Raw genomic sequence first — 10,924 nt, 5'->3', positions numbered from 1 at the left:
CTTGAACATTGTGGAATGGGAAAGCTCTAGGGTTGGGACATGGCTCAGTGTCGGGATGAAGGGTCCGTGTTGGGGCTAGGGGTGGGATTTGGATTGGGGTTTTAGGATTTGGGTTAGTTTGGGTTTGGTTAGGGTTATGATTGTCTTAATAATTGGGGTTAGTTGCTTTAGATACTTGGACCGTCGCGAGTCCGATATTGAGGAAAAAGGAAGGCTATTCTTCGTTAATACGAAATAATCCCGGTGGGTGTGCTGGAAAAATTGGTGGGAAATTGCGGAAAAGGACAATGATGTCTTCTGAGGAGGTCAATACTTCTGGCAATTTATGTCAGATATGTTGAAAAATCAATTGGATTCATGGTTTGATTTAGGGTTCCTGGCCTTTTCGAGTGTATGTGAAATATCTAAAGTGTTTCTAGATGATTGTTTGACGGTTGTGGAGAGTGAAAGTGTATAAATAGAAGCTGATGTCTGGTGAAGATGTGGGTTCTTCAGTCATCTCGTGTCTTGTGTTATGTCAAAAAAAAAAAAAAAAATACATAAATCGTGACTTAACAAAGAGCTGCTGCTCACATTGTGTGTGGTCCAAATCTGCCACGGCTTTTCTGCCTGCTCGGGGACAATGTCGCGAAAGATATTTGTCGTGAGGGCGTCGGACGACTCGGGCCGTGACTCAGCATCAGTCACACGGTCACACGGTACTACGGCAACACATCACGCACGTCATGTCGCTACATAGCTGTGACACCACTGTTTACAGTGTTACTACACAGATAGAAAAGAGAATACAAAAATGCCGACGCCGGTCACTGTTTGTCCGTGTGTCTGTTGACTCGTTATCCTTCTGAACATATTCCTGATCTCGGGTTTGTATTGCGTAGTTTTCCGTGTCGGAAGATCTAGAGCAGCATGAAAGAAGTGATTCTTTCCCCAGGCGGGGTCATACGCAGCCGCAGTTCTTGGCCGAAATGTTCTGTATGGTGTGGTAGCGGCTCCGGTTGTCCAGGAAGGAGAAGTCTTTCTCGAAGGCGGTGGGCCGGCAGCAGGGGCCGTTGCCCACTTTGTCCTTGCGGCCCTTCTTCCGGAAGCCTGTCCTCATCATGTGCTCCATGGTGATGTCGTAGTTGCGCCTCTGCGTCGTGCACTTGCCGCTGCAGTAGCGCAGCATCACCGTCTCGTCGCTGTCGTAGCCCAGGCCCAGCTCGCTCACCGTCAGCTCCAGCTGCCTCACTGTGCACGGCTTTGCCCGCCGGGCTCTTTTAGTCCTTCGGGTCTGGCTTTGATCGCGGCTTCTCCGCCTCTTCCCGTCCAGTAAAGTCCCCACCACGTCCTGAAGCTCGCCTTCTGTGAAGCTCTGGAACATCATGGATACTGGAAAGAAAATGTCAGAAGAACAGCCGGGTTGATAGGATGTTGGAATTGTGTGCAAACAGAACAACACCTGCCTGGGGTCAGTGTTGGGTTGAGGAAGTCAGCTTTTGGGGAGGATTGGGGTTTATTTAGGTTGTGATTTTTGTTTGAGTTAGGGTTATTGTTAAAGGTTGGGGTTATAGGGTTGGGATTGAGGTTTAATTAGGGTTATGTTTTGATTAGGTTAGGGTTTGGGTTCAAGTTAGTGGCATTGGTGATATGGGTTAGGTTTAGGAATAGTTGGGACTTTGGTAGGGTTAGATTTACGTTTGGGTTTAGGGTTTGGGTTAGGGTACGGGTAGGCGTTCTGGGTAAGGATTGGGAATAATTCTATTATCCGTATTGCCTCAATAGCACCGTTTCAAATTGTAACTCGTGATTTTCTCCAGCCTTCTGTTTGCCGAAGGTGGTACAACGCAAATGCATTTTTCCCGCGGACTACTGCCTTGGTGTTGACAAAGATTTTATTGGTTGGACTCTCGAGTGCGGAAAGTTTGTCATAAAAAACAACTTGTCTCCAAGTTAGCGAAGGTAGCATAAAACGCAAACTATGAGGCGTTAATTGCCTGCAGATTATTGGGAGACATTAAAACCTGCTCTAACGTGCCGCGGCAACTGCTTGTGGCGTGACGTCGTGTAGCATAGCTTTCACGTTTCATGCTTGTGCACCTCATCTCATGGGGTTAGGGTTAGGTTTTGCGATAAGAGTTCAGGATATGTTAGGTGTTGCGGTCAGGGTTTGGATTATGTGGAAGGGATATGGTTAAGGGTTAGGTTCTGGTTTAGTTGGGTTGAACACCTTTATACACCTACTCTAATACATGAGCATCAACAGTTAGGATGGTGATGGTGATGATGATGATGATGATGATGATGAAGGTGGGTCTTACACTCTGAGAGTAGAGAGTTCATGTTGTTTGCTGAGCGTGTCCTCCGATGAAGACCCTTGTTCAAGGTGGTCGTGGGCGAGGAGGAAGAGGATCCTGAGGAGGATGAATGGCGCGAAGAGGATGAGGAAGAATATGAGGCCTGGTGTTGGGTCTTTGGTTTGGGGGGTCCCGTGGCGGTGGTGGCCATGTTTCTAACGAGGATGACAGACAGGGCGGCGCCACAGAGCATGAAGGCAAAAGTAGCACTTTTCCATAACTTCATTTTAGAATGTGGAGGAGCATTGAGACACTGGCAAGAGAAGAAGAAGAAGAATGACAACATCACTCGTGTGTCAAATAAAGACAAACAGTAGGGTTTACAAAATGCCATATGTATTTAAATGTACCTATATGTCCATTTTTTATAAATTTGGGTCTCACGGAGGAACCACATTTCCTAACGTTTGTGAAACCTCAGCCAAAATAATTGTCCCGCCATCCCATCTCATGTCAAGAACATCCCAAAATTTCACTTCTTGGATTAGTGGTAGGATTTGGGCAAAGTTAGATTTAGACTCGGTCTTGTCATTTGAGTTTGGGTTGATTTATGGTTAGAGATTGGTGTTTGGGTTTGGGATTTACTGTTTATTGCGATTTAATGATTCAATGAGATACGTTGAATGCTTTCATAAATTTGGGTTCCGGCAAGAACTAAAGTTAGGATTGGGTAGATTTAGGGCTGGTCGTTGGGTCTGGTTAGGATCAATTATGAGATTAGAGTTATACTTGGTCTTCGGGTTTTGGATTGGTTAAATTAGCTTTACAGTTCATCTTTGGGTTGCGTAAAGGTTTAGTGTTGGGGTTTGTGTAAGGGCTGGGTTGGGTTGTGGTTGGGCTGGTATTTGGGTTAAGTTAGGTGTGAGAGTTTGGATACGGGTTGGATTTTGGGTTAGGGTTGGGAAACGGTCGGTGTTAAGGTCTGGGCAGAGTTAGGTTTGATCTTGAGGCCGGACTACTGTTAAGATTTGTGTGACAGCTGGGATAGTCTTTGGGTCGGGTTAAGGGTTAGAGTCTGGGAAAGGGTTGGGAATGGGTTAAGGTGTCTTTGGGGTTTGGGTTAGGGTTTGAGTTTGGGTGGAATTACAATTGGGATTGGTTTATGATTTAGGTAAACTTGGATGAGGGAAATGTTAGGGTTGGGTCAAATTGAGTCAGTATTGGGGACAGGGTTTGGGTTGGTTTTAGTTTCGGTCAGACTAGGGATAGGGTTAGTGTTTGGGGGTTTGGGTTTGAGTTTGGGTGGAGTCTAGGTCAGGTTAGTGTTGGGTCATGTTTGGGGTTAAGGGTTACGGTTTGCTTTCGGGTTAGAATAGCGTGGGGTACTGCTAGCACCGGTGTTTGGATATAAGTAGCGTCAGAGTTAGTTTGGTCCTATAATTCCACTTGTACTTCCTGGTTTCCCTCTCACTCTCACTTGTTGACATTTGGGAATGGTCACCCAGCATTTCAGTCATGCCCGAGTCGGAGGAGGAACAAAATGTAGGCAGCCTGGTTGAATGTTTCATCAACCTTTAAGCCCTGAGGCCTCATACGTACATAAACATGTGAAAGGGGGACTTTTTATTTGTTATTTTTACTCAGTGTCCATGAAAAATGTGCCTTAAAGCAAAAGCGTGCACGTGCACACTCTCTCCTTCAAACTCAGTTTCGCCCTCCTTTCACAATCGCCACCTTGCGCGTACGTTCTGTGCACTTATGGTTTTTATCATGTCACTTGCAAAGAAAAATAAAATAATTTCTAAAAATAAAAAAATTTCCCTCGAGCCGGAAATAAGTAACTGTCTGTCAGTGTCTAACGGCAAATCCAGACTGGCCCTTAAACTGTTTTGCCAGACTGGATTGTGTTCTCACATGTCTGTGTAGCGCATACTGTCACATACATGCAGAAAGTTGCCATTAAAGCATCCATCCATTTTCTGTACTGCTTCTCCTCACGAGGGTCGCGGGCGTGCTGGAGCCTATCCCAGCTATCTATCTATATCTATATCTATCTATATCTATATCTATCTATATCACGGGGAGAACATGCAAAATGTAAAACAATATTCCATTAAAGTAGCTTTTTTTTTTCAAATTGATTGACATTATTACATTTGTGAAATGGTGATAAAAATAACTAAAATATTGTCAAAACATTATACATGTATACATGCTATAAACATAAAATTAAAATTAAGGCCATTCACTTTGTATTGCTTGCTTGCGTGCATGGTGCTCTGCTTTGTACGGTGTCTTTGATTGGCCAGAAAGGTGGCGATAAATAAAATTAAATGTTGTATTTATTAATTTATTGTATACATAATTGTTTTGGGGGAAATGATTACATTTTTTAAACATGTAACGAACTTGTTAAAATTGCTAAAATATTTAACAAAAATGTTTATCAAAAAAGATGTGATAAGTAAAATGTTACAATATACACAAATGAATATATTAATGATTATATTTATTTAATTATTGAAACTGGTTAAACATGCAGAAGGTGGTAAACAGTCAAATCTTTTACAAGTCTAAACTAAAAAAAATAAATAAAATAGGCGTAACACATGAGTAAATTTAATTTCCAGGTACGAAATGTGCGGGCCTCTAAAAAACTTATTAAATTATTATGACATTTATTTAATTTCAGAGATTTGTTAAAAGTTCTAAATATGTTGGAATTGTTGTATTTGTGTAACGTTAGAATAAAATAGAACATTTAGATTAGTTTAAGCAGGCATGATTGTTAGCATAGCTTCTAACTTTAAAGTGTATTAAAATTCCAAGATAATAAACACAATCAAAACATTTCAAATGTATCAAATTATCATTTTTATTTATTTTTTGTTTTAAAAAGTACAATACCAAACTACAATTGAAATTAAAAACAAAAGCGTTTACATTTTCTTTAATATTTTGGTTCCATTAGTAAATAATAATAATAATAATAATAATTCAAAATATTCGAATCAGCTCTGAGTGTGATGCATTGCAGTTGGACGAAACCCGAGAACAGGTGTACCTAATGCTGTTTTCTCCGGGACTCAGACGACGGCACGGTTGAGCGCTCGGCTTCCGGAAAACCTCCGCTGATGTTTGCCAGCGCACCGGCCGGGAGGATGAGGAAGGGGGAGGAAGGGGGAGGAAGGAGAAGCCCCGGGAGGAGAAGGAGAGGAAGCAGCAGGAAAAGTCATCGGCAAACAAAAATAAAAGAGGCCGACGAGGCCCTCGGAGCAAAACAAACGGAGGAAAATGGGGAGAAAAAGAGCTCCATTTGTGTTTGTGTTTAGCGTGTTTGTGGCCGACCGTGAAACGTCAGCCAAGAATCATCACAATGCTAACACTATTCCCGCCGGCGTTAGCTCGGATGCAAATGTCGAACACTTTTATATGTAAGACAAGATGGTGGACAACATAGTAATGATGTCGCGGCATCGCAGAAAGATCAAGCCACTGACTTAACGTCCAATCGGATTGCTCGCGTCATCCCCTATGCTGCTCACCACCGCCAGGGGGCATGCAGCGTTTGCACGCTGTCCAGGGACCAATTGGCATAACAATTTGAGATTTGTGATATCAATTCAATTCATTTAGTGAATTTAAAATATATATATATATATATATTACACCAAAAACGTGAACATTTAAAAAAAAATCATAAACTCATTTTACTAGACGAAATATTAAAATAAATACTTTTGCCAAACTTTTTTTTTTCATTTTATTTTCAACTTCTTTGTATATAAAAAATGCATTCACAAAACATTTTTTCTTTCGGAAAATACTGTCTTATTTTATTATTCTATTAAGTTTTTTACTCCACAAAAAAAAATACAAAAAAAAAATAAAATATATATATACTATAATATATAGTGAAGAAAAATATTTAATAAACTGTAATACACAAATCAAATCATGGATAAAAATATTATAAATGTATTATTATTTAAATATTATCACCTTGCTATTTTAACATTAAAACATATTTTACTACAGTAAAACATTTTAAATAGATACTTTTAGTGAAGAAAAAAAATGCTACACAAAATATATATATATATATATTTTTGAATCAAAGAAAAATATTAGTACAGCATTTGTTATTCTTAAAAATATATGACAGGGAAATTTTACAACACTCTCAGTGAAAAGAAAAGAAAAATCACCCTTTTTCTCCACAACAAAAGTTAATCTAAATACTTTCAGCAAAGAGAAATATTTGTATGATTTATTTCCCCATACTACATTGAAAAAAGAAGCCATAAAGACACTTTTCTCTTCTGGTTTCTGACTAGGACAAGTCATGTGGTCCTTCAGCCTCACGTGGGCGTCCATTTGGAATGCCCGTTGACAAGTCCCTTCCAAACGCGCTGAACCGTGAAACGAGCGTGCAAACCTAAATAAAGTCCTCGATTCATATCTTCCGTCTGCATTTTGGCTCGGCGACAACATCTTTGCGCGCTCACACGCGACTTCTGAGGCCGTCCCTTTCTTTGGCGATTCCACCGCCATTCCTCATGCATGAGGCCTTTGCGGCACCGTGAAAAAAGGAGCCCTCGGGCGTCCTCGACTGGGTTCTTGTCGGGGGCGCTCAAAGATGCCATTAATGCGCAATCAATGAAAAATAATTGGGCGAGTGCCGAGCCGCCTGGAGGAAGATGGGACGGCCAGGAGTGGAGTGCTGGCAGAGGTAACAGGGACATATTCCAAAGATCAGGGCGGGATTAGCACTAATGCCTGCAGTCGGCTTTATCTGCTGTCACGTGGGTGAACACCTGGCTGCAGGAACCAGACCTTTCCTTTATATAGTGTGCGCGTGTGGGTGTGTGTGTGCGTGTGGGTGTGTTAATCCATCAGATAACTTCAACTCTGCAGTGGAGCAACAACACCTTCCTACAAGACCTTTAAAAAAAAAATTAAATTATAATAATAATCATTAATTCAGGAAACGCCTCAACAGGTTTTCGAGATGGGGGCAGGCCCTCAAATAAAGCAGATATGGCGAGAGAGGATTGGCTGTTCTAAATTAAGCCTCGGTGCTAAAACGGAAGCTCGGGCGGTTTGGCGAGCAGATCGTGCACTTGGATAATTAGCCAGCGAGGCACATTTGAGCGGGAGGCGCGTCAACGGGTCTGGAGCAGTTCAATATGGGGCGTCGGAATTTGTGAATTCAATTTTTCAACCTCTCAGAAATCTGGCTTCTCACATGCCTAAAAGACTTTTTAAAGACCTCGATGGGTCTGGAGCTACTCACTTTGGCGCATGAATGTTTGGGATAAATGCAACTTCCGAACGTACCAAAAACGTTGCCTCCTCACCTTCCGACGTGGTTCTTCGCCACGTTAGAAGAACAAGAGCATGCAAACGCAGCGGCCACCCACTTTGTCACCGAGGCGAGGCCCTCGAGTAAAGTAGATATTCCAAAGATGGATTGGCCGTTCTAAATAAAACAGAGGACTTGAGTCAGCAGTCCTCAAGTTCTGACAAGACTTTTCAGGTCCAGAGAACAAGAACACGAGCCCCTCGATGGGCCTGAGAACGAGCGTGTGAGCGCCTTTACGGGTCTGGAGCTTCTGACTTAAGTGCATCCCCATTTGCGATTGATTCAAGCTTCTGACCACCCAAAAATACGCTTCTCGCCTTTATACTACGTAGACCTATCAAGTCAGGAGAACAATGAAGCGAGTGGCTTGACGGGTCTGGAGCCGCACCGGCATTTTCGACAGAGTTAACCTACGTCGACCTATCAAAAACGTTGGCTGGTTCTTTATCTTCCTACGGAACTTTTTTTTTTTCCATCCATCCATCCATTTTCTGAGCCGCTTCTCCTCACAAGGGTCTCGGGCATGCTGGAGCCCATCCCAGCTCTCATCGGGCAGGAGGCGGGGTACACCCTGAACTGGTTGCCAGCCAATCGCAGGGCACACATAAACAAACAACCATCCGCACTCACATTCACACCTGCGGGCAATTTAGAGTCTTCAATCAACCTAGCATGCATGTTTTTGGGGATGTGGGAGGAAACCGGAGTGTCCGGAGAAAACCCACGCAGGCACGGGGAGAACCTGCAAACTCCACACAGGCGGGGCCGGGGATTGAACCCCGGTCCTCAGAACTGTGAAGCAGACGCTCCAACCAGTGGTCCCCCTCACACTTGAACTTGTCATCTGTGTGATGTACCGCAAGTACGACGACATGCAATTAGTCGTGGATGAGTGCGATGGCACTCGATGAAACACGACGATTTCATCGCTGACACCAATATTGGCGTAAACTTTTCACATTAGCTTGATTTAATATTTGGCATTATGTACTCTATTTTTGTGCTATGCAAATTGTTAATATTTCATTCTTTCCGATTTTTATTGCATTTTATTTGATTCATTAATTTTATTTATTTATCGTTTTAAATAGCTTTTTTTAGGTTAATGATCTTTTTTTAATGTGCTATTTTCTGTTCAAGTAAATAGAAATTTTCTGTGTTATCAGTTCATGGAATAAACGTCGTGCATGAAATAAATGCCAGAAATGAAATACTTTTTACTTTAATATAATTAAACAATCAAATAATAAATAATAAATGAAATTATCAAATTCTCTCCTTTTTTTTTTTTTTTTTTTACCATTTGGATGGTATTTACAGTACTAGTGTTCATAGGGCCATAACTTAATTTAATTTATCTTGATTTAAATGTTTTAAGATGAAATAAAATGCTTGGATTAATTTAATACATTATTTAAAATGAGCACTTGATGTTTTATTTTATTATTCAAACAATATATACAATATCATTCATTCGTATTCGACTTATTTGTGTTTTTTCAGATTACCTTTTTAATGATGTTTTATGCGCTATGTCCTTTTAAAAATTCATTTGAGTCATTTTTTATGTTATGAATTTACAGAATGAACTTGGAGCTGCAAAAAAATACCAGAAATAAAAATATTTTTTTCTGTTAATAAATAAATAAATATAGTTTAATTAAAAATAGTTAATTTTTTAAAACAATATTCATTCATTTGTATTTATCGGGCCATAACTTTGATTTGTACATAGTGTTCTTTTTTCAAAAATGCTTTGCATTATAAAATCACTGAATACACTTGAAAATATAAAATAAACAACAGAAATCATATTTTTCTTTTATAATTGGTTGTATTGAATGATAAAATCTAAATGATTGATCATTAGGCTGATTTTTCTTCACACTTTCTTTAAATGGCTTGCAGAAATCACGTGGTTTTGGCGCTTGCACGCGTGGACCAAAAATGGTTCCCACGCCAACGAGGTAAGCAGCCCGATGGGCCGAAAGTGGTCGAAAAATGCCCCGAAATACAAATTGGGTGCGAGAAAGCGGAGAATCGCGCCACTGACGTTCCGTGAGGTTGGGGTTCCCTGCCACGATCGGGATTAATCCCGGCGTGCGCTTTGCCGCGCCGGGGCGCAGCACCTAAACGCCTCGGCCATAAGCTTGGGCGGCTTAAGGCCGACAAAAGGAGATGCGGCATCCTTACCGTTCGGGCCAGCTAATCCAGATTTAGCTGTGTGGCGTTTGTCTCGGGCTGACCTCCACCAGGAAAGTCCATCACCGCGCTGACGGTTGATGAACACGCATCCCGACTCGCCTGCGCCCTCCGGAGAGGGAACTGTCCGGACTTGATTCGGGACCTTTTTGCGTCTTTATTTCTTTTCTTTCTTTTTTTTTTTTTTTTTTAAATCACTGGTGCTCCTTTGTGGGCAAGATCCAAATCAACATTCCTGGGACTTTCACGGCTCTCCGAGGGGATCTGCGCAACGGGAAGGAAAAGTCTGGAAGGTCGCGGGCATCATCATCTCGTCCTGGAGATGTTCTCCACAGCTGTGAGATGGTGGAAGTGGAGCGGCGAGCGTCTCTGCCTGCCTTTGCTCGCCTCCCCCCGACCACTCCAACTGTTGCTCCTCCTCCTCCTCGGATTACCCCTGACATGATAATCTCCCTCGGGGCCGCGGCTCCTAAAGGATGCTTTGGCCCGGCGCGAGCAAGAGCTTACGTTCACCTTCTGCTCTGCGAGAGAGTCTGGCTCGGAGCAGGAGGGGGCGACGGGGTCCGCCGCAATCTTTTAAGGGGAATTAGGAAAGTTCACAACAGGTTTAAACACCACTAAAACCAGCGTAAACCCACTTAGATGAAATTATCACAGCGGAGGCATTCCGTGATAATGGAATCTGCCGACAAAAGCGCCTCAAAGGGTAGAGCTTTTTCGGCGCAGATGGTCGGGTGTTATTGTTCGAGGGGCGTAAGGAACTAAACAGTCCCAAAGAAGATCCGCAACCTGGTGGGCAGGGAAGCCGATAAACAACAATCTGCGGGTCTAAACATTTGTGATGATGAGTCAACTTGCGCGGCCTCCACTTGCAGGAATTCCCCTCAGTCCGAAAAAAATGTGTCTCATCGCTTCAGGAGAGCAAGGAGGTAAAAGAATCGATGGGTCTGGAGCCACTCACTTTTTTTGGTTTTATGCATCATCATTCAACTTTGATGGATCTAACTTTCTGAGCTCCCCAAAAGTTGCTAAAAAAAAAAAAAAAACCTTCCTCCAAGACTTCCTTTCAAGTCAGCTGTGC

The 10,924-nt window shown here is 42.2% G+C and overlaps 1 protein-coding gene across 2 annotated transcripts; it reads right to left on the bottom strand.

The window, feature by feature from the left end:
• Positions 1 to 573: 573 nt before the first annotated feature.
• On the bottom strand, positions 574 to 10,211 carry LOC133411881 (neurturin). 2 transcript variants are annotated; one of them, XM_061694655.1, is made up of 3 exons: positions 9,835 to 10,211; positions 2,301 to 2,589; positions 574 to 1,371 (listed from the first exon to the last, which is right to left on the bottom strand). In XM_061694655.1, the coding sequence occupies exons 2-3, from the start codon at positions 2,560 to 2,562 to the stop codon at positions 941 to 943; spliced, it is 693 nt and encodes a 230-aa protein (XP_061550639.1). In that variant the 5' UTR covers positions 2,563 to 2,589; positions 9,835 to 10,211; the 3' UTR covers positions 574 to 940. The 2 variants fall into 2 exon arrangements, with proteins under 2 accessions (XP_061550639.1, XP_061550640.1); XM_061694656.1 differs by having other exon boundaries at positions 2,301 to 2,491.
• Positions 10,212 to 10,924: the final 713 nt, after the last annotated feature.

The sequence above is a fragment of the Phycodurus eques genome, chromosome 13 (assembly GCF_024500275.1).
Source record: "Phycodurus eques isolate BA_2022a chromosome 13, UOR_Pequ_1.1, whole genome shotgun sequence".
Classification (NCBI taxonomy): domain Eukaryota; kingdom Metazoa; phylum Chordata; class Actinopteri; order Syngnathiformes; family Syngnathidae; genus Phycodurus; species Phycodurus eques.
The sequence above is the reverse complement of the archived record's forward strand: the minus strand, read 5'-3'. Positions and strand labels throughout refer to the sequence as shown.

What these genes read in the sequence shown, in the direction of transcription:
- LOC133411881 (XM_061694655.1), bottom strand. Translation starts at nt 2,562, where the DNA reads ATGAAGTTATGGAAAAGTGCTACTTTTGCCTTCATGCTCTGTGGCGCC. An exon ending in GAACTCTCTACTCTCAGAGT is followed by an intron (nt 1,372 to 2,300) that starts GTAAGACCCACC and finishes TTTTCTTTCCAG; the next exon opens with TATCCATGATGTTCCAGAGC.